At 37.4% G+C, this 23,635-nt stretch overlaps 1 protein-coding gene across 4 annotated transcripts in view; it reads left to right on the top strand.

Annotated features, from left to right (window-relative positions):
- The window catches only part of SCML2 (Scm polycomb group protein like 2), a 117,250-nt gene that overhangs the window by 50,044 nt on the left and 43,571 nt on the right, over positions 1–23,635 (top strand). For all 4 annotated transcript variants that reach the window (XM_024241124.3, XM_024241127.2, XM_054544369.2 and 1 more), the window contains one exon: positions 1,070–1,313. In XM_024241124.3, coding sequence (XP_024096892.1) covers positions 1,070–1,313 — 244 coding nt within the window. The remainder of the gene's footprint in view (positions 1–1,069; positions 1,314–23,635) is intronic.

Here is a 23,635-nt window from a genome sequence, read left to right as displayed (position 1 = left end):
ATTGAACTATGGGTAAGTGAAAGGGATGAATCTAGGGTAGTGGTTCTCAACCTCAAGTGCACCTTCGAATTTCCCTGATAATTAAGATATTACTGCTTCCCAGGCCCCACCATAGACCAATTATCATCTCTGGCGGTGTGGTCACAGGTGATTCTAATGTTCATTAGGGCAGAAAACCACCAGTCCAGGACTACTTTTTTTTAATTCTTTTTTTTTCTCTTTTAATTTGAACAAGTGTTAGTAGAATAGGATTACTATTTCCAGTCTTTTGGCTTAGGTGACTGGGTTGCTGTGATGGTGCCATTTAGTAGGATGAAATGCAGATTGAAAGAAAAGATGTTGCTTTTAACATAACACTTGGGCTTTTTAGCAATCCTGTTAACATTTACGTGCTTTAACCTTTTTGTGACTAATACTTTTAAAATGTTGATTTCTGGATTGGGTATTATAAATGACCCCATACTATATGACTTTCATGTTCTTGTGTCTGTATTTTATACTTAGAGTTTCTTTTTTTTTAATTTTAAGTTATTCATTTTCTTTAGAATTCTTATAGTTTGAGTTTCTTTTAGGATATTGTCTGATGTTGTTTCTTTTCTTCGGACTTACCACTTTTTGACACACCAATTTACATATTTGTTAGGTTTGTTTGACTGCCTGTTGTAAAATTTCTTGTTGATTGCTTTTCCATGTCCACAACCACTACTACCACCAGCACTAGAATGTAAGCTCTACCAGAGCAGGGATGTTTGATATATTTGTTCATCAGTGAATCTTAAATTCCTGGTACATAGTAGATAATACATATTTCTTGAATGAATGAATCCGGCTGGTTTTGTTTCTTTCCAGGTTCTTGACTCTGCTCCAGAGAAAATATGAGATGTTGGAGAGCAGAGTTTCAGATCTGTGAGAACTGTTGTCTTCCTGTATTAATTGATAATTAAACATGGAGCTTAATTTTTGGTTGCTAAGGGTTGTGAGAGAATATGCAACTTTTCACTTCGAGCACATGAGTCTTAATACATCTTAACAATGAAATCTTTTTTTTTTTTTTTTAATGTTTTGATAGGAACCACCAAAGCCTCCACTAAATAATTTTAAGGTGGGGATGAAACTGGAAGCTATTGACAAAAAGAACCCGTATCTCATCTGTCCTGCGACCATTGGAGATGTTAAAGGGGATGAAGTTCATATCACATTCGATGGCTGGAGTGGAGCTTTTGATTACTGGTGCAAGTATGATTCTCGAGATATTTTCCCAGTTGGGTGGTGTCGCCTGACAGGGGATGTATTACAACCCCCAGGAACTAGTGGTAAGATAATAACTACTTTTTCTTTTACTTTATTGAAGTTAGATGTAACCGTCATTGGTGGCATTGTGATTGGCGTTGGTGGTACTAGGACTTCATGCCCCAACTCGTGGCAGGCAGGACAAAGCGCTGTCCAGGCTAGAGAACTGGAGGTAAAGGAAAGCTATGATTAGAATTCTTGAGGTCACTGCAGCATCATAGTCTGAGTTCCAGTCCACACTGGAGAATATGGACAAAGCTAAAAGTCATATTTGGACCATTGAGGTCTTGTTGCTATAAGCAAGGGGGGTGGTATGCGCTCAGCTCCTTTTATAGTTGATATTCAATTAAAAATTATACATGGTATTCCATTGTTCATATCTCAAAGATATTTTTTAAAACGCTGGGCTTAACAACTGTTATAAACATGTCTTACATGATTTTGGTCCTGTTTTTAAGTTAAATCGACACTTTGATAGCCTTAAGTTAAATCTACAGTGAACATTTTTGACTCTGTGGAAGCCATCATAAATTAGTATGTTATTTTAGTCGTGGTAATGTTTATTAGTTGTAACAGTGTTTCCTAAGCTGAGTACTATGATCTTCTAGATATTTTCTTTCAGAGAAAAGCTGTCAACATGTTGATGTTCCTTGGTGACTTTTTCAAGGGCTTAGATATGCCTAACCTGGTCTTCTATGATGGAGTAACTGCTGAGGCTTAAGTTGGGGTCTAAGCATAGAACCCAATCATTGGCCTAAGTTTAATATAAACTTAGTGGGATTCAATTAGCCGGGCATGGTGGCGTGTGCCTGTAATCCTAGCTACTCAGGAGGCTGAGGCAGGAGAATCGCTTGAACCTAGAGGGTGGAGATTGCAGTGAGCTGAGATTGTGCCACTGCACTCCAGCTTGGGCAACAAGAATGAAACTCCGTCTCAAAAAAATAAATAAATGAAAAATCAACTTAGTGGGATTGAATATAAACATACTTAAAAAACTTACGCTACTAAGTATATTTATTTTTATGAGAAAAAAAGAAAGATGTAGAAAATAAGTACGCAAAGTGTACAGAGGAGTGTAATGTCTAGGTAAGAGCTTATAGCCATATTATTCTTGCAATGGCTGTTAGAATCATCTGTAATTCGGGACTTTAACACATTCCGTTATACTACAGTACTATATACCACGGTGTCCTTTTTATTAGGTACATCTTTAACCAGTTTCCTGCTATAAGTCTAGGAAGTAGATATTAATGGTTGATTTTGTAAAATTTAGTATGATACAGATCTATGTGTATATGATACTAAGATAAATAAAACATAGTCTCTACCCTCAAGAAGTTTACCTTCTAATGGAAGAGGGATGCATGGAGGCATAGATTTGTAAAAAAAAGATATAGTATTAGCAATGCAAAAATAGAGATGTATGCTAGATGTGGAGGTGGCCCAAAGACTTCCAGTCTTGGCTGGAGGGAAAGGTGGTTGCGTAAAGGAAAGCATCACAAAAGGTGCATGATGTGAGTATTAGATGAGAAGCAGGAGTTTGCCAGGCAGAATGGAGATAAAGGTAGGATGGATACATAACAAAAGTGCAAAATTCCAGTTTATCCTAAAAACTGACGAGTTCACTTTGGAACACAGTGGGTTTGGAACGTGTGGCTGAGAATGCTGTTGTCCTCCAGTATTTCTTCTCTCTTTTTTTCTTGGTATTACAGTTGGCTGCCTAACATACGGACTCCTAGCCAGAAGACTAAGTCCTGGTTGATGGAATAAAAGTACACATAGTGTGTACCTTTTCCAGAAAGTATATTATAGAGAGATGAGCATGTCCTTTCCTTTTCCTTCTTTCTGCTTTTATCCTGCTGTTACGAATGTGGTTTTGACTGGAGCTCCATCTTGGAGCATGAGATGGGGACCATATGCTAGGCACTGTGGAGTGGGGGGAAAGCAGCCAGGAACCAGAGTCCCGGAGAACTTGGTGGAGCAGAGCTTTCATATTAGCCCGTATTATCTGTTTTCAGACAATTGTGAGAAATAAACTTCTATGTTATATAAGTCGCTGTTCTTTTAGGTTTTTCTATTACTGTTAGCTGAACTCAGTCCTAACTGATTCAGGGTAACTTTGGGACATACAGGTGCACATGTTCATTGGATAGCTGCACATGCAGATCTGGAGCCCAAAAAACATAGGTCTTGTTGACAAAGCAGGTTTGAGAGTCATCATGTTCCCTCAGATAAATATTCTTTGTGCCAGGTGGATTATAGATGCTTGGGATGGGAGGGTGAGCAGTTTACTTATTTTGTTGATAGCAGCAAGTGGTGGAAGTTTTGAGTGTGTTTTAATTGTGTATGTATAACAAGTAGAGGTAGAAAAGGACCAGGACAGAACCTGGTGGGTCAACATTTAAAGCAGTAATTATCACTCTTGAATTGCCTAGGGGAGCTTGTTAAAAGGCAGTGCTCGGGAACTCACATCCAGGGGTTTGAATCCGTGGGTTCGAAGTGGGGCTCAGTTGTTTCCAGTGCACATGGTTTGAAACCTGAACTTTGAGAAGCACAAAAATAAGGAATAGGTAGTAGAAGTCAATCTAGGACACTGGAAAAAAGTATACATAAATGTAGGAGATCAGTAGGTTGGCTTCCATGGCAACAGGAGAGAAAAGATTTTAAGGAGAAAGTACCCAACATTATCAAAGGCAGTGTAAAAGTCAAGCAAGAGGAGAACTCGTTAGTGGTCTTAGTAAAACTATGGTTACTCGGCTTCCTTAAAAAGCTAGATTTAGAGAGTCAAGGAGTAAATAGGAAATGCACAGTGTTAAAAAGAAAAAAAAAAAGAATAAGAAAAAGTGGCTTCCCAATACTTTGTGAGATCTGCCTCCTCTGTCTTTACCCCAGTTGACATTCACTTTGAGTGAACTTTAGAAATCTTACCTCACTTTATGTCCCTTTACCCTCTATTATATATAATTGTCTTCAATATTGAGAACCACATTAGTGTTATAATTTTTGCTTCCACCATCAAACATAACTTAGAAAACTCAATAGAAGGAAAGTCTGTTGTATTTATTTACATTTTTACCCTTTAAATTGTTCTTAATTCCTGGTTTTCAATATTTCCTTATTTTATCATTTTCTTCCTGTTTAGAGAACTTCTTTTAACCATTCTTTTAGGGTTGGGTGGCAACAAATTCTCTGTTTTTTGGAGACAGGGTTTTGCCGTGACACCCAGGCTGGAGTGCAGTGGTGCAATCATGGCTCACTGCAGCTTCAACTCTCCAGATGCAAGCAATTGATCCTCTTGCCTCAGCCTCCCCAGTAGCTGGGACTACAGGCATGTGTTACCATCCCAGGCTAATTTTTTTAATTTTTAGTAGAGACGGGGTCTCACTGTGTTGTCCAGGCTGGTCTTGAACTATTGGACTCAAGTGATCCTCCCTCTTCAGCCTCTCAAAGTGTTGGGATTATAGGCATGAGCCACCACACCCAGCCCTCCTCTTCATTCTTGAAGGATAGTTGCTGGATATAGAATTCTAGGTTGATAATTCTTTTCATTTCTTCTTTTTTGATTTTTTTTTTTCTAAGGCGGAGTCTTGCTCTGTCACCCAGGCTGGAGAGCAAGTGGTGTGATCTTGGCTCAGTGCAACCTCCGCCTCCTGGGTTCAAGTCATTCTCCTGCCTCAGCCTCCTGAGTAGCTGGGACTACAGGTGCCCACCATCACGCCCAGTTAATTTTTGTAATTTTAGCAAAGACGGGGTTTCACCATATTGGTCAGGCTGGTCTCGAACTCTTGACCTTAGGTGAACCACCTGCCTCGGCCTCCCAAAGTACTAGGATTACAGGTGTGAGCCACCGTGCCTGGCCAATTCTTTTCTTTTCACACTTGAAAAGTATTCTGCAACTTCCGTCTGGCTTCTGTGGTTTCTGATGAGAAATTTACTGTTATTCAGATTATTTTTCCCTTATAGGCTTCATATAATTATGGATTTGTTTTTCCTTGTATTTCTTTCTGTGTTTGCTTTCTGCTTTATCTATTTTGTGGCTATATTATCAAGTGTGTACCAATTTTGAATTATTATAACTTCCTGGTGAACTGAACCTTCCACGGTAACCTGATTTATTTATGGTTTTTCTCCGTTTGCTGGGGAAACCAACCTAATGTTTTTTTTTTTTTTTTTGAGACAGAGTCTTGCTCCGTTGCCCAGGCTGGAGTGCAGTGGTGTGAACTTGGCTAACTACAACCTCTGTCTCCTGGGTTCAATCGATTTTCCTGCCTCAGCCTTCTGAGTAGCTGGGATTATAGGCGCCTGCCACAACACCCGGCTAATTTTTGTATTTTTATTAGAGACAGGGTTTCCCCATGTTGGCCAGGCTGGTCTTGAACTCCTGACCTCAGGTGATCCACCCGCCTTGGCCTCCCAAAGTGCTGGGATTACAGGTGTGAGCTACCATGCCTGGCTGATCTCCTTTTTTTTTTTAACCTTAACGTCTACTTTATCTGATGACCAGATTTTGTGTGGATGATGTTTTTGTTATCTTTTTCTGACTACGGCTCAAACTTTTTTTTTTTTTTTTTTTTTTGAGACAGGGTCTCACTTTGTCACCCAGGCTGGAGTGCAGTGGTGTGATCTCGGCTCAGTAAAGCCTTGACTTCCTGGGCTCAAGTGATCCTTCTGTCTCAGCTCCCCAAGTAGCTGGGACTACAGGTGCGCACCACCACACCTGGCTAATTTTTGTATTTTTAGTAGAGACCGGGTTTCACCACGTTACCCAGGCTGGTCTCGACCTCCTAGACTCAGGCGGTCTGCCTGCCTCGGTCTCCCAAAGTGCTGGGATTACAGGCGTGAGCCACTACGCCTGGCCAAGAAGTTGCCATACTGTTTTTCATAATGGCTGTACTAATTTACATTCCCACCAACAGTGTGTAAGAGTTCCCTTTTCTGGCCAGGCATAGTGGCTTACCCTATAATCTCTACACTTTGAGAGGCCGAGGTGGGAGGATTGCTTGAAGCCAGGAGTTTGAGACCAGCCTGGGCAACACAGTGAGACTCTGGCTCTACAAAAAAATAAAAAGGTAAACTGGGCATGGTGATACATGCCTTATAGTCCTAGCTGCTTGGGAGGCTGAGGTGGGAGGATTGCTTGAGCCCTGGGGCTAAGAGATCCCAGTGAGCTATATTCATGTCACTGCACTACAGCCTGGGCAACAGAACGAGACCTTGTCTCTATTTAAAATTAAAAAAAAAAATGTTCCCTTTTCTCTGCATCCTAGCCAGCATCTATTTTTTTTTTGTCTTTTTAATAGTAGCCATTCTAACTGGAGTAAGATGATTGAGTTATCAACCACCATTGTGGTTTTGATTTCCATTTCCCTGATGATTAGTGATGCTGAGCATTTTTTTCATATACTTGTTGGCCATTTGTATGTATTATTTTGAGAAGTGTCTATTCAGATCCTTTGTCCACTTTTTTTATTTTGAGATGGAGTCTCACTCTGTTGCCCAGGCTGGAGTGCAGTGGCGCGATCTCAGCTCACTGCAACCTCTGCCTCCCGGGTTCAAGCAATTCTCCTGCCTCAGCCTCTTGAGTAGCTGGTACTACAGGCGTGTGCCACTATGCCTGGCTAATTTTTTTTTTTTTTTTTTTTGTATTTTTAGTAGAGATGGGGTTTCACCATATTAGCCAGTATGGTCTCGATCTCCTGACCTCGTGATCCGCCCACCTTGGCCTCCCAAAGTGCTGGGAATACAGGCATGAGCCACCTTGCCCAGCCCCTTTGTCCACTTTTTAATTAAGGGATTATTAGTTTTTTCTTGCTGTTGAGTTCCTTGTATATTCTGGTTATTAGTCCCTTGTGGGATAGTTTACAAATATTTTCTCCTATTCAAGGGTTGTCTCCACTCCATTGATTGTTTCCTTTGCAGTGCATAAGCTTTTTAGTTTTATGTAGTCCCACTTGTCTGTTTTTGTTTTTGTGGCCTGTGCTTTTGAGGTCTTAGCCATAAAATCTTTGCTTAGACCAATGTCCTGAACTGTTTCTCCTGTGTTTCCTTCTAGTAGTTTTATAGTTTTATAGTATCGGGCCTTATGTTTAAGTCTTTAATGCATTTTGAGTTGATTTTTGTATATGGTGAGAGAGAGGAGTCTAGGGGTCTAGTTTCTTTTTTTTTTCTTTCTTTTTTTTTTTTTTTTTTTTTTTTTTGTGAGACACAGTCTCACTCTGTCGCCTAGGCTGGAGTGCAGTGCAATCTTGGTGCACTGCAACCTCCGCCTCCCAGGTTCAAGCAATTCTCCTACCTCAGCCTCCCGAGCAGCTGGGTTACCCATCAGTTAGAGACGGGGTTTCCCCATGTTGGCCAGGCTGGTCTCGAACTCCTGACTTCAGGTGATCTGCCTGCCTTGTCCTCCCAAAGTGCTGGGATTACAGGCATGAGCCACCACGCCTGACCTAGTTTCATTCTTTTACATATGGATATCCAGTTTTCCTAGCACTGTTTATTGAAAAGGGTGTCCGTGTCCCAATGTACGTTCTTGGCGCCTTTGTCAAAAATCAGTTAGCTGTAAATAGATGGGCTTATTTCTGGGTTTTCTGTTTTATAGGTCAATGTATTTGTTTTTATATTAATACCATGCTGTTTTGGTTACTATAGCCTTGCAGTGTATTTTGAAGTCAGGTGGTGTGATACCTCTCTCTTTTTTTTGCTCAGGATTACTTTGGCTAGATGGGCTCTTTTTAGTTTCATACAAAATTTAGGATTGTTTTTTCTATTTCTGTGAAGAGTGACATTGGTATTTTGATAAAGATTGCATTGAATCCGTAGCTTGTTTTGGGTAGTGTGGTCATTTTAACAATATTAATTCTTCTGATCCATAAGCATGGAATGTCTTTCCATTTCTTCATGTCCTCATTAGTTTTTTTCATCAGCGTTTTGTAGTTTTTCTTGTAGAGATCTTTCACCTCCTTGGTAAAATTTCTTCCTAAGTGTTTTCTTTCTTCTCTCTCTTTTTTTTGAGACTGTTTCTTGCTCTGTCACCCAGGGTGGAGTGCAGTGGCGTGATCACGGCTCACTGCAGCTTCCATGTCCTGGGCTCAAGCAATCCTCCCACCTCAGCCTTCTGAGTAGCTGGGACTACAGGCATGTGCCACCATGCCCAGCTAATTAAAATAATGTGTTTTTTTTGTTTTTTGTTTTTTTGTGTTTTTTTTGTAGAGACAGGGTCTCACTGTGTTGCCCAGGTTCCTGGACTCAAGTGATCCTCCTGCCTCAGCCTCCCAAAGTGTTGGGATTACAGGTGTGAGCCACCACACCCAGTGTTTTATTTCTTATGTGGTTATTATAAATGGAATTTTCTTAATTTCTTTTTCAGCTATTTCATTATTGGTGTATAGAAACACTACTGGTTTTTGTATGTTGATTTTGTATCTTGCAACTGTACTGAATTTGTTTATTAGATCTAAGAATGTTTTGGTGGAGTCCTTAGGTTTTTCTAAATACAAGATCATGTCACCTGCAAAGAGGGACAATTTAATGGTTAGAAAGTCGTGTGAGGCAGTAACCACTTGAGCCAAAGCCAGCCCACGAGGCACAATTTGCCTTCCTTTTTTCCATTTAGATTCCTTTTATTTTTCTTGCCTAATTGCTCTGGCTAGGACTTCCAATACTATGTTGAATAGGAGTGCTGAAAGTGGGCATTCTTGACTTGTTGCAGTTCTTAGAGGAAAGGCTTTCAGCTTTTATTCAGAATGATGTTAGCTGTGGCTTTGTCATATGTAGCCTTTATTATGTTGAGTAGTGTTCCTTCTGTGCCTAGTTTGTTGAGAGTTTTTAATCATGAAGGACGTTGGATTTTATCAAATGCTTTTTCTGCATCTATTGAGATGACCGTATGGTTTTTGTCCTTCATACTGTTGATATGATGTATCACATTTATTTGTGTATGTTGAACTTATCCTTGCATCCTTGGGACAAATCCTACTTCCTCTTGGTGTATTATGTTTGGATTCAATTTACTAGTGTTTTCTTGAGGATTTTTGCATCTATGTTCGTAGGGAAATTGGCCTGTAGTTTTCTTTTTTTTCCTTGTGTCCTTGTCTGGTTTTGGTATTAGGGTAATGCTGGCCTTATAGAATGAGTTAAGGAGAATTCTCACCTCTTCAATTTTTTGAAATAGTTTGAGGAGAATTGGTGTTAGTTCTTCTTTATAAGTCTGGTAGAATTTAGCAGTGAAGCCATCTGATCCCAACATCCCAAAGATGTTGGGAGACTTTTTATTACTGATTCAGTCTCATTGCTTGTCAATTGGTCTGTCAAGGTTTTCTGTTTCTTCCTTATTCAGTCTTGATAGGTTCTATGTGTCCAGGAATTTATGCATTTCCTCTAGGGTTTCCAATTTGTTAGTGTATAGTTGTTCATGATAGTCTCTGATGATCTTCTGTATTTCTGTGGTTTTTGTTGTGATGTCTCTTTTCGTTTGGGTAGTTTTCAGCTATTTTGCTAAATAGGTTTCTCTGCCTTTGGCCTTCTTTTCATCTTTTGAAACATCCAAAATTTGTATATTTGTTTGCTTTATGGTGTCTCATATGTCATGTAGGCTTTCTTTATTCTTTTTTTTTTTTTTGTCTGATGGGGCCTATTTCAAAGGACCTATCTTCCAGTTCTGAGCTTCTTTCTTCTGCTTGCTCTAATCTATTGTGAAGCTCTCAAAGGAATTTTTTATTTAATGCATTGAATTCTTCATTTCTAGGGTTTCTCTTTGGTTCTTTTTTATGCTATCTATTTCTCTGGTGAATTTCTCATTCACAACCTGAATTGTTTTTCTCATTTCTTTGTATTATTTATCTGTGTTCTTTTGTATCTCACCGAGCTTCTTTAATATCATTATTTTGAATTCTTTTTCAACTATTTCTTTTTCATTGGAATCTGTCGCTGGAAAATTATCGTGTTCCTTTGGAGGTGTCACATTTCCTTCTTTTTTCATATTTCTTGGGTCTTTACATTGATGTCTGCACGTCTAGCGTAATAGTTGCTGCTTCTAATTTTTTGGACTGGCTTTTGTAGGGGAAATCTTTTTTTTGAAGATGTATTTATGTGTTGTTGGTTGGATAGGATACTTTAGCTTTGATTCTGAGTGCATGAAGTAGTGAAGTTTCTCTAAGAGTTATTTGGCTGTAAACAGTGTCATTAGTGTTTGTAATTTCCTCAGTGGCTTAGGCTGCGGTTGTTGGTTGAGGCTGTGGTGAGGTTTTCTGTGGATGAGGACGCCAGGTGGGCCAGTCCTCAGGCCCCACCGATGGCAGTAGAGGGCTGAGCGTGCCTGTTCTTGGGCCCCTGGTCAGTGTATATGGACACCGGTGTCATCTGGTCCAAACTGGCTGAATTTGGGCTTGCAGGTGGCTTGATAGGATATCAGCAGTGGCAGTGGTGGGCTAGGTGGGTGGGTAGGTCCTTGGTTCTCTGGGTGGTGTGTGTGGTGTAGGTGATGGTGCTAATGGTGATAGGACAACTTTTGGGCCCCAAAGCAGCATGTGTTCGTGTTAACAGTGCCTGCAACAGGCTGGGTGGGCCAGTCCTCAGGCCCCCAATGGGTATGTGCCAGTGGGTGCTGGCTGAGGTGACAGCGGCAGGCTGGCTGGGCCCATCCTCAGGCCTCCAGGAGGAGTGCATAGCAGTGATGGTCAGGGCGGGGCAGTCTCCAAGCTCCCGGGAGGTATACTTGGGCAATGAGAGAGCAGTGCCAGCTAGCCATGCCTGTCCTCAGGTCCCTGGTGGTGTATTTGGGCACTGGCTGTGGTGGGCAGGATGGGGCAATACCCTGGACCCCTGGTGCAGTGCTTGGGTGGCAGCAGCAGTGGTGAGCAGGCAGAGCAAGTGTGTATGCAAGTGTGCCTTCGTACTGCTGCTTGGGAGAGCTGCAGCCACAGACAGGCAGTTCTCAGGCCCTGGTGGGGGCATGTGCTTTAGCCCCTGGTGGTGGCGGCTGTGGTAGCAGCAGGGAAAACCAGTGTGCAGGTACACAGAGGTGGCCTTGCTTCTGGCGGTGGGGGGTAATTGCTAGTGGCGCACACTTAGGCCCCCAGTGGCAGCTGCTGTGGGCAGTGTTAGAGTCTGTTCTCAGAGTCTGTGTGAAGGAGCCCTGCTACTGTGGAGGGATTAAGGTTGCTGTCAGTAGTAGTCCTCCCAGGTAGGTGGTTCTTAGACTCTATGGAGCACGTGCTTTGGCTCCCTTTCTCCTGGATCAGGGTGGGCAGCCTCTCCAATGTGCTGCACCATTTGTTCCCCAGGGTGCAGGACACTGTGTGTGGTAGAGTGCTGGGGATCTTGCCACTTCGCTGGGTCTAACAGTTGTTACACCACTGCAGCCCTCTGGGTGGATGTTGGGAGATGTTGGTGGGGCTCTAGGGATGTGGAGATGTAGGGGTTGTTGGGCTCCAGGGCAGGATGCAGTGTGGTGGGGGCTGAAGTCTCAGAATGGTGCTGTGCTACGGTTGCTTAGGACTTGGGACGTGGGCTCACTTTCTAGAGCAATGATGTTGCATGATCTCTAGGCAGGTCCTTAAGCTGTTCTCAGGGCCTGCGATGGGTTTTTCTGTGGCTAGGGCTGGCGGAGTCCATGGTGGGAATATTGACCACTGTGGATCTCTCACTTACCCTTTCCCCTCACTGAAGAGCCTCTTCGGGCTCTCAGCCAGTCTTGGCCAAACTGGCTGTCTTGCGTCCCTCTCTTTTTATGCCTCGGGTGTTTCCTCTTCTTGTTAGATTCCAGTGTTCCTTCTTAGATGCTCAGTTTGAAGATTATATACTTAATATTTTGGTTCTTCTTTGTGGAGGAGAGGAATATTGGAAGCCTCCAGTCAGCCATCTTGAAGTGATTTACCTGTTGTATCTTTAAAAAAATCTCATGGACTATTACTATTGTTACTTACATAGTCAATGTTTGTTGAGATTTACCCACATATTTAGCATGTTCTTTGCTCTTTATTTATTCTTGACATCTCAGACCTTTCATCTGGGATTACTTTTCTTCTTTCTGAGGTAGATCCTTCAGAATTTCCTTTACTGAAGGTCTGCTAGTGGCATTCTGTCTTGGTTTATGTTCATTTGAATATGTCATTATTTCAGCTTTGTCCTCGAAAGACACTTTCTGTGATGGTAAAATACCAGGTTGACAGCCATTCTCTTTCAGCACAATGAAGACATTCTTTTGACTTTTGGTTTCCATTATTGCTGTTGAGAATACAGCTGTCAGTATTTCTCCTCTGACTGTAATCTGTCATTTTAAAATCTAGCTACTTTAATCTTTTCATGTCATCTTTGGTGTTTTACAGTGTCACCATGGTAGTTCTGTTTGTAGGTTTTGTTGAATCTTGATGTCTTGGCAAAACCACACATATACAAATACACTGTTTACTTTCATTGTGAGAAATTAAGGATTTCAGATGGCACAAGTAATTCAAGGTTATAAAGCAGTTTTCTTGATAGCCTTTTGAATATTGAGTACAAATAGTCCAAACCATGTTAAAGTAGAATTTGGAAGCAGTTAAGAGTAGAAACAAATGTATGCCCACTGCTGCCACAATCTGTTTTATAAATATTCCCAGAAGTCCCCAGAAGAACTTTGGGATTCTGGGGAAAGAATGGTTAAAAACTTGTAGTTGGCATTCACCCAAAGATAATGCATGTGTGATTCATTTTGCTTTTTTTCAGGCATCGCTTATTAATTATGAATAGGTTAATAGTGGTTAGTACTGTATTTAGACAAAATGAAATACTCTTTTTGAGTAGAGAAAAGATTTAGGCAATACACCATTTATTTAGATGTCAGCTATAAAATAAAAGTACAGTTTTTAAGATATAATTTGTATATTCTTGAAAGCAAAATATTTTTCTAATTATTTTTCATTCTAATTTTTAACATAACAATTTTCTTCTAATAGAACAAGTAAATGCTCAAAGCAAAATATTGGGAAAAGCTTTTGGATACAACTATCGCAAGCAGTGTGGTATTTGGCTTCATACTACTTTTCTTTTCTCTTACACATATAACTTTAGAAAACACACACATGGTCAAATCAGTGGAGAAATGTTGAAATAAGTTATGGTATAGTTGTTCTTTAGAATAATTATAGAATAATTTAGAATGAGAGTGTTTCTACTTATACTAAGAAGGAAAGCTCTCTAAGATATATTAAGTGAAAAAAGTAAGTCTCCTCAAATATATACAATGTAATACTGTTATGTCAAAACAAAATAAATATGTATTTCTATATGTACCTTTAGAAATATGTGTGTAAATATGTAAAAAAAAATCTGGAAGGCTATATATCAGATCTGTAGTACTGATTATTTCTGCGAAGGATGTTGAATGGTAAGGGAAGTGGTAATGGGGACTTTTGCTTTTATCTGTGGCTTTTTTTAAAAAAAACAAGAATATATTTGTATATAGCATTTGTGCTTTAAAGTAAATAAAATGACAATTTTCATTTGAAAAGGTGTTATTGTGTATATTCTGCTTTCTTGCCTATTTTTTTCATAATCTGTTGTGACTGTATTCCCATGTAAAATATCTTTATAAATTGAAATTTATGTCTGCACTGCATTCCATTGTATGGCTGTTCCATAATTTACTTAACCCAATCTCTATTTTGTTAAGCATTTAGAATATTTCCAGATTTGTTATTAAACTAGATGATAATGATGTATACTTTTATGTATATGTCTTTGTATACCTCTCTGTTTCCATAGATAACTTTGCTAGGTTAAGGGGTATGTTTTTAAGGCTGACAAGTGGTCTTTGTCATTTCCGCCAACCTCAGAAGTAGGTGAAAGTGTTTTTTTCCTACTCTGGCCAACCTTGGAAATTATTTTTCTTGTTATTTTTTGCTAATTAAAAAAATAATTGTTTTTCAAAATTTCATTTCTTAGATTACTAGTGAGATTGAATCTTTTTCTTTCCATGTTTTTTGGTCATTAATATTCCTTTATAGTTTGCCTGCTAATCACCTTTTCCCATTTTTCTCTTAGCGTGTTTTTCTTATTGATTTGAGTGCTTCATTTATTGCACATATCAACCCTGTGTCATAAAAGTAAAAACTTTTTTCCAGTAGTTTGCTTTTTAATGTTAAAGTTTTTTTAACTCAGAGAAATATTACTTATTGACTTGAATATTAAATACTTTAAATGCCTTAGAGTTAAATAATTTCAAAAGGCACACATAATATTAAATTAATTGAATTCCATAAATTAAAAAAATCTGTATTTTTGTTTATTTTGAATGTTTCTATTCTTTTTTTTAAACACATCATTCAAATGACAATACTTTGAATATTTCTTAAAAACACTGAAAATGTTTGCTCTCAACCTTTATATAACAGCTTTTCCAAAATATTTTAAGGTCATAGCACTTAAAACTTTATAATTAATAACTAAAGAAATACAATTGCCTAGTTTCTTAAAAAATGTAACGAGGCATCTATGAATGCTCCTTGATAGGACTTTACATTAAATAAATGTTTATTTAAGCTTTACTGGTTTCCTTTTCAAGGATAGTAATAAAGTTTAATTTACTTTAAAACTTTTTCTAACAATTTTTAAAAACTGTGTAAATACTTCTGTGATCAGAAACAGCAAAAATTTGCATTAGGCTTATTAATGGTAGAAAAAAATCACGGAGAAACTTACTTGGATAGAAAATTCAGCAAGATGTGTGGCTTTTTCCCTCTTGTTTATTTAAGTTTTCTTTTCTTAGCTCTTGTTATGACCCTACAATCTTTCAAAGCCCTTAGCTTCTGGTTGGTGCTGTCACAGCTCATCAGATTTACTCACAAGACCCGTACAGAGTGTCTGGTGAAAAAGAGGAAAGGAACATATGTGCTGCTGTGTCCTTGGCAACTTGCAGAAGGCTGAATCACATAAATGAAAACAAGGCCCATTGTAGATTTTCTTCTTGCAAACTTATTTGATCTTGCCGTTTTCTGTTTTCAACGTGCTCCCCCCCTCTTCTGTATCTTATATTTTAGTTCTCTCTAAAAAATGATAGAAATTTAGGAATGCCCTGTAAGATACGGTTTTTTCCCTCATATTGCCATTCCCATCTCTCCAGTGCATATATACTTATAGGAGTATATAGCCAGTCATTTCATTAAAGTCCAAATATTTAATACATGAAAGAGCAAGACAGGATAATCCAGCAACTTAGAATCAGAACTAGGACTACCTTGTTTTGAAGGCTATGTGAAAAATTTAAAAAAAAATCTCTTATTTTTCCTGTCTTTTTTGGGGAAAGTTTGTAAACCCATTACTATTTTGTCTCTATAATTTTATTTATTAACATAATAAGTACAAATTATTAGTCTTTGGAGAAATTAGTCTTTTGAAAAACTAAGAAGTAGAAGATTCTTTTAAAAGTTTGCCCCCAGTATTAATTGCTTTCATTATTATGGGATGTTCAAAGTTTTTAACTTTAGCTTCAGATTTATGTATCATTGATTGTAACTTAATGACCTACACTGGTCTGAAGTGTCATCTTGTAGCCTAATTCTTTAAGCAATTGTGACCTTACAGACTAGGAAGGAGGGCAAGCAGCAAACTTCCAGATGCCGAGTATAAGGTTGCAGGATCCCAAGGGTACAGAGGAATTCTTCTGGTCCAAAGGGAACCGTGGAGGAGGGGAAAACCTAGAATCAGGAAGGTGTAGCAAAGCATTCCTGTCCTGTGGCACCGTAGGCTTCCAGTGACCATCTTAACTCTTTTTGATAAAACCTTTCCGTTTATTGGGTCTTCTGTCCCCCTACATCTCATAGAAACAGCTTAATTTAGAATTGGAACTCAATGGCAACATGGCATTTCCTTCACAACTTACTTAAATAGACCTTAAAGGTAATTAATTATTTTGGGCAGTATTAGCTGCTTCTTTGAATGCTGGTTTGTTTTATGGGCAAGTATGTGTGTGGTTTAGTTTTTTCTTAATTAAAACTTTAAGGGAGTGGGTTTTAAAAATCTAAACGTTTGATGTTTTAAAAAAATGTAACTGGTCACTTTATGTAGTAGTTTTTTTTTTCTATTTTGAAAAACTCTAATGTTTTCCTTCTTAACTGTTTCAAAGTTTGTCTTTTGGGAATTTTTTTGTTCAGCAAACAAGAAATAGGTCTACTTTCCACACTCCCACCCCATTCTCATTTTTAAGAAAACAAAACTAGAAATTGTGGCTGCTTTTTGCTCTTTGTTCAGGTATGCGCAGAGAGGAGTATGTGGTTTCTGTAACTTGTGCTTCATCTCTCTAAATTTTAAAATTAAGATTTTACAGCTTTTAATGCATGTATTCACCAGCTTTCTCCCTGTTTTTGTAGGATTGTGTATGTTCAGTTAAAGCCACATAAAGCAGCACTTTTCATTTTTCTGTAAAACAGTAGGTCAAAAGTGGCAGAGGTGCATATAACTAAGGTTGTAAAAAGTTCGAGGTGTGTCAGTCCCACTAGAAGGCTTCTGAATAGACACTTGAGTATTTACGTAGATTTTTGCCCTTAATGTAGTTTATAATAAAATACGGACTAATATACTGAGTATATTCAGTACTCTTGTTTGGTATAAATGAAATGGTTAGAAATGCTATCAACCTAAATGACTGACTCAAAAGCTATGAAATTTAATACAGCTGATATTTTCTTTTTCATATGAACAACTTGGAACAAATGTTTTGCTTGTGCAAATGAGATGGCTATTATGATGCAAAGAAGTATCTTGGAAAAAAAATTTCCTTTTTCTGTTTTAAGTATTCCAGCTAAATACTGCAACAATTGCAAGCAGAGTCTGGAGATTTTTCTTTCTTGCTTCTGTTGTATGATATATTTTAGCAAGTTCTCTTGAGACTATTAAAATGTCTTGGTTTTTAGGACATGTGATCAGGTGGTAATAACTTTGTCTATAGATGCAGTGAGTTAGCAGTTAGATTTTGCATGTCTTCTCATTTCTTTCCAGTTTCTCTGACCCCGGGTAACCTTTGGAAGGACCTTTGGTTCTTCTGAAGGCAGGAGTGAAGGAGGTTTGAGCAGGTGACTGATGATCACTGTCTCTACAGTCCACAGACAATATACGAATTACTTTAGCAGTCCCCTTAGTCCCCTCCTCCCACTCCTCCCCCCTTAAACCAACAAATGCAAATAGCTTCATCCCCATTTGCTAGAAATTCAGGCTTGCTCAGGCAACATGGGCTTTGTTGACTTGCTTTCTCCAGAAAAGCAATTTTATTCCTGGTAAGGAGCAAGGCTGTCCTATCATTTGGAACCTAAATCACCTTAACGGTAAAAACAGCAACAACTTGTTTCTCTGGAATATTGATAAAGGTACGAATTACTGCAAAAGTTTTTTTATATTGTAATTGAAGTGTGGTTAAAGAAATTCATTGTCTGCTTTGTTAGCTTTTGTATACTAAATATCTCGGTAATTTTGGTTATCTCAAAGGCGTCCTCTGTTTTGTTCTAAATATTACTTATTGAAATTGTTGGCACTACTATTTGAATAGTCACTTCTAAAAATTGTTTTATGGTACAGGGAAAAGTAAGCCTTTGGTTATTTCTACCGTAAAAACGTTTTTTTTTTCTTTTTAAAAAGAATAGTCCTATTGTAAGTCAAGTTTGATCATTTAAATCACCAGTTTGTAATGACACTGTTGTCATTTTTTAAAAAATAGTTTTTAGGGATGTGACAGTAAATGCTTTTTTACTGGTATTACCTGAGATTTATTAAAAGTTTTTTTATGATACAGAAATGTGAATAACATTTTGCTAATTAAATATATTAATACATTTGATGTGTTTTTTTGGAAATTGTAGCAGCGACAGCTAAGATTTTTTTTTTTAACAGTAGCATAATGGAAGTTACTTTGTAGAAATAATTTAGGAAGAAACAAGATACTAAGGTTTAAAAATTGAGTGGCTTTTAAAAGCTCATGTTGCTAGATGAATTATGAATTGACCTAAAACAACTGAAGTTGCTTCTTTTTGTGTGAACTTAAATATTAAAAGCTATGGAGATTATCATATTTTTAATAATGTCATTGTGACCAAAATCTTGGTTCTTTTGAAGTAAGCACATATGAGTAGCAATTGTGAAATAAAATAGTCTTCATGAGAAGCATCCCCCATGAGGCTGAAGGGGGGAGTAGTTTACAAATAGTGTCAGTGGTTGATTGGCAAGTAGAAAACAAACATGTTTTAAAAACAAGATTCTTAGAGCCTTTCTAAATTCTAATTGTGATTTCTAGCTTGTTCTTGCATTTTAATGATTTTCTTTCTAGGCTGAATACTTATGGGGATATAATTATATAACAGGGTAGGGAAACGATGTAAATTTTACTAAATTAGATTTTCTTATTTTAATTTAGCATATATGCCAACTTAGAATGGCATTGTCACTTAGGTATGGTGGTAGAGAACAACTTTAGCTGGTCTTTTGTTTCTTAAACAAAATACAGGTTAGAGAACTATCCTTTAATGTCTCATTGGGTTTGGGAAATTTTTCCCAGTAGCATTGCAAGTTTCCAGTAACCTTAAGATAGAATATTCTATGCAGATTAAGGTATAATGTTTTATAAGGTATATGAAGTGTTTCTTCTTCCTTCTTTAATCTGTTTATCTTAGGTCCCCAAGCCCTGTTTTGAAATGGGGGAGGAGGGAGTGAATCAAAACTATAGATCCTTTCAATATATTTGGTTTTGGTTTAGTTACCCAGACCTAATTTTTAAAAGCTGCCGGAAAAGACGTAACAGCGCTTCCTAATGAGAAGTTCTGTCAGACCCCCAAAGCAATCTAATTTAAACGAAATCTTTACTTTTCTGAGTGAGTGATTTCTTTCTTTTTGTGTCGGAATTGCTTTTTATTGTATGTGTTAAACATGTAATTTTTAATACTGTAAAACTGATTCTTTGGTGTTGAGAGGGAAACCTACATGGACCATCAAGGAGACTCAGGAAGGATGGTGAAGGAGCTAAGGCAGCAGATTCTGGGCTTGTTTTAGCTGTTGAACTCTGGCCATGTCATCCATCTCTGCTTGGTAAATGAAGAGAACCCTCTGGTTCAAATAGGGAAATTGGTGCAAGGTCCAACAAGGGTTAAAATATGAAAAGGCAGGTACAATTTTTATAAAAACTGGAACAGCTACCACTGAAAATTAAAGACTGTGTTTTCCTTTGTAACTTCATCCCTTTTCCTTGTAGTGATCAGTTGCAAAACAAATCTTTGAAAATGAAGGGAGGGGAACAAAAGGGCCTTTTGTGCTCGTTTTGGGTACAGTAGGAAAGTGGGAGAAAGAATGAAAGTAGTATCTCAGAGAGAAGTTTTTAAGTGATGATACAAGGAAGAGTGCTAACCTGTGGGAGGCAAGGTTGAGGTGTGGGAGGGATGTCTGACTAGAACAGAGGATGCCCTGTTACTATGCATGGAGGTAGACACTGTGCGTTTCTGACGGTCAACTACTTGGGCAATAGAAATGCTTTTACCATTATGTTCTGCTGAGTCAGTTTCTTTGAACGATTACTGTCTGTAGTACTGAGATGATCTATTCTTTAATTCTGAAATTGCTGGAGACTGAGTTGCAGATTATTGTGTTTTACTTGTGAGGATTCTAAAGGTCACTGCTGGTATGCAGTGAGCCTGCGTGGGTATTTCTAATGTTATTTTTAATAGGTTCACATATGCTAGTCTAAAAATTTTATAGCTGTTTATCTAAATAGAATATTATAATGCTAATGTTAAATCATCATTTTCTTTAGAGACATCTATGTATTTAGAATGGCTGGTTCTATTGTTACTCAAAGAAGTGGCTAAGTTGTTTATTTTTTGGGGGGCATTTTGTATTTTTAATGACAAAATTGGTATGTATTATAGAACATTTAGAAAATAAGTGATAAGAGGAAAATCTGAAAACTACATGTATTCTTGCCATCTGTAGATTATCACTGCTAATATTTTGGTATATAAGGATTAGGATATTTTAATTAAAAATCAAATTTTAATTGCCAGTAGTCATTGAGACCAATTGAGGGCATCTTTTAAAAAGCATATGTTGTATTCTATTCTGTGTACACAGAATTGTATTGATTTTGTCTCATCTACTTAGGTATTCTTATTCTGTTATTCTGGTAGTTAACAGACTTAAAATGTGGTCCGATTATAAATATTTGAATTAGAGAAATTCCACAGGAAAATTTAAATTGTCAAGAAAGACTATCAGAAGGTACTCCACCAATATTTGGTGCAATAGTTTTTCTTAAAGGTATATTTAGTCAAGAGAATTGAAAAAACTCAATTGCTTTGAGGAAAAAAGAAAAAACTGAAGCTTATTATAATAATAGACTTATTATAGACTTATTATAATATATAATAAGTATAATATATACTTATATATAAGTATACTTATATATAATATAATATATACTTATATATAAGTATACTTATATATAATATAATATATACTTATATATAAGTATATACTTATATATAATATAATATATACTTATATATAAGTATACTTATATATAATATAATATATACTTATATATAAGTATACTTATATATAATATAATATATACTTATATATAAGTATACTTATATATAATATATACTTATATATAAGTATACTTATATATAATATAATATATACTTATATATAAGTATACTTATATATAATATAATATATACTTATATATAAGTATACTTATATATAATATAATATATACTTATATATAAGTATACTTATATATAATATATATATAAGTATATAAGTATATAATAGACTTATATATTATATATAATATAATATATAATAGTATAATATATTATTATACTATAATAATAGACTTATAGACTTATTATTTTTAGATTTCAGCTTTTATTTTAGATACAGAGGGTACATGTACAGGATTGTTACATGGGTATATTGCATCCAGGTAGTGAGCATAGTACCCAATAATTAGTTTTTCAACCTCTCCTCCCCCCACCCCCCCGTAGTCTGCAGTATCTATTGTTCACATGTTTATGTCCATGTGTGCTCAGTGTTTAGCTCTCACTTATAAGTGAGGACATGCAGTATTTGATTTTCTGGTCTTGTGTTTATTTGCTTAGAATTATGGCCTCCAGCTCCATCTATGTTGCTGCAAAGGATATGATTCCATTCTTTTTTATGGCTATCTAGTATTCCATGGTGTATATGTACCACATTTTCTTTGTCTAGTCTACTATTGATGGCCACCTAAATTGATTCCATGTCTTTGCTATTGTGTATAGTGCAGCAATGAACATATGAGTGCATGTGTCTTTTTGGTATAATAATCCATTTTCCTTTGGGTATATACTCAGTAATGGGATTGCTGGGCCGAATGGTAGTTCTGAGTTCTTTGAGGAATCTCCAAACTATTTTCCACAATGGCTGAACTAATTTCTGTCCCCAACAATGTATAAGTGTCCGCTTTTCTCTACAGCCTTGCCAATATCTGTTTTTTTTTTTTTTTTTTTTTTTTTTTTGAGGCGGAGTTGCGCTCTTGTTGCCCAGGCTGGAGTGCAATGGCACGATCTTGGCCCACTGCAACCTCCACCTCCCAGGTTCAAGCGATTTTCCTGCCTCAGCCTCCCGAGTAGCTGGGATTACAGGCATGCGCCACTGTGCCTGCTAATTTTGTATTTTTAATACGAGACGGGGTTTTTCCATGTTGGTCAGGCTGGTCTTGAACTCCTGACCTCAGGTGATCCACCTGCCTCAGCCTCCCAAAGTGCTGGGATTATAGGCGTGAGCCACCACACCCAGCCACATCTGTTGTTTTTTGACTTTTTAAATAATAGCCATTCTGACTGGTGTGAGATGGTATGTCATTGTGGTTTTGATTTGCATTTCTCTGATGGTTAGTGATGATGAGCATTTTTTCATGTTTGTTGGCCATATGTATGTCTTTTGAGAAGTGTCTGTTCATGTTCTGTGTCCATTTTTAAATGGGGTTATTTATTTTTTGCTTGTTGATTTAAGTTTCTTATAGATTCTGGGTATTAGACCTTTGTTGGATGTGTATTTTGTGAGTATTTTCTCCCATTCTGTAGGTTGTCTGTTTATTCTGCTGATGGTTTCTTTGGCTGTGCAGAAGCTCCTTTGTTTAATTAGCTCCCACTTGCCAATTTCGTTGCACTTGCTCTTGAGGACTTAGCTAAAAATTCTTTGCTAAGGCCAATGTTGAGAGGGTATTTGCTAGGTTTTCTTCTAGGATTTTTATAGTTTGAGGTCTTACATTTGAATCTTTAATCCATCTTGAGTTAGTTTTTGTATATGGTGAAAGGTAAGGGTTTAGTTCCATTCTTCTGCATATGGCTAGCCACTTATCGCAGCACCATTTATTGAATTAGGGAGTCCTTTCTCCATTGTTTGTTTTTGTTGGTCTTGTACAAGATCAGATGGTTGTAGGTATATGGCTTTATTTCTGGGTTTTCTGTTCTGTTCCATTGGTCTGTCTGTTTTTGTACTAGTACCATGCTTATAGTATAGTTTAAAGTTGGGTAATGTGATACCTCTGGCTTTGTTCTTTTTTGTGTAGGATTGCTTTGGTTATTTGGGCTCTCCTTTGGTTTGGTATGAATTTTAGAATAGTTTTTTTCCAATTTTGTGAAGAATGACATTAATAGTTTGTTAGCAATAGTGTTGAATCTGTAAATTGCCTTACACAGTATGGCTGTTTTAATGATATTGAGTCTTCCAATCCATGAGTATGGGATATTTTTCCATCTATTTGTGTGATCTCTAATTTCTTTCTGCAGTGTTTTGTAGTTCTCCTTGTAGAGATAGTTCACTTTCTTGGTTACCTGTATCTAGATATTTCATTTTCTTTGTGGTTGTTGTAAATGGGATTGTGTTCTTGATTTGACTCTAAGCCTGGATATTATTGGTATGTAGAAATGTTACTGATTTTTCCGCACTGATTTTTATATCCTGAAACCTTGCTAAAATGTATCAGTTCTACTAGCCTTTTGGCAGAGTCTTCAGGGTTTCCTAGGTATAGAACATATCATCACTGAAGAGAGAGAGTTTGACTTAGCTTTTCCTGTTTGGTTGCTTTTTATTTCTGACTGTTCTGGCTAGAACTTCCAGTACTGTGTTGAATAGAAGTGGTGAGAGTGGGCATCCTTGACTTGTTCCAGTTCTCAAGGGGAATGGTTCCAGCTTTTGCCCATTTAGTATGATGTTAGCTGTGGGTTTGTCATAGATGGCTCTTATTATTTTGAGGCATGTTTGTTTGATGCCCAGTCTATTGAGGGTTTTTATTATGAAGAGATGTTGGATTTTATCCAAAGCTTTTTCTGCACCTATTGAGATGATT

This window comes from Pongo abelii, chromosome X (assembly GCF_028885655.2).
Source record: "Pongo abelii isolate AG06213 chromosome X, NHGRI_mPonAbe1-v2.0_pri, whole genome shotgun sequence".
In the NCBI taxonomy this organism is placed as follows: Eukaryota; Metazoa; Chordata; class Mammalia; order Primates; family Hominidae; genus Pongo; species Pongo abelii.
The sequence above is the reverse complement of the archived record's forward strand: the minus strand, read 5'-3'. Positions and strand labels throughout refer to the sequence as shown.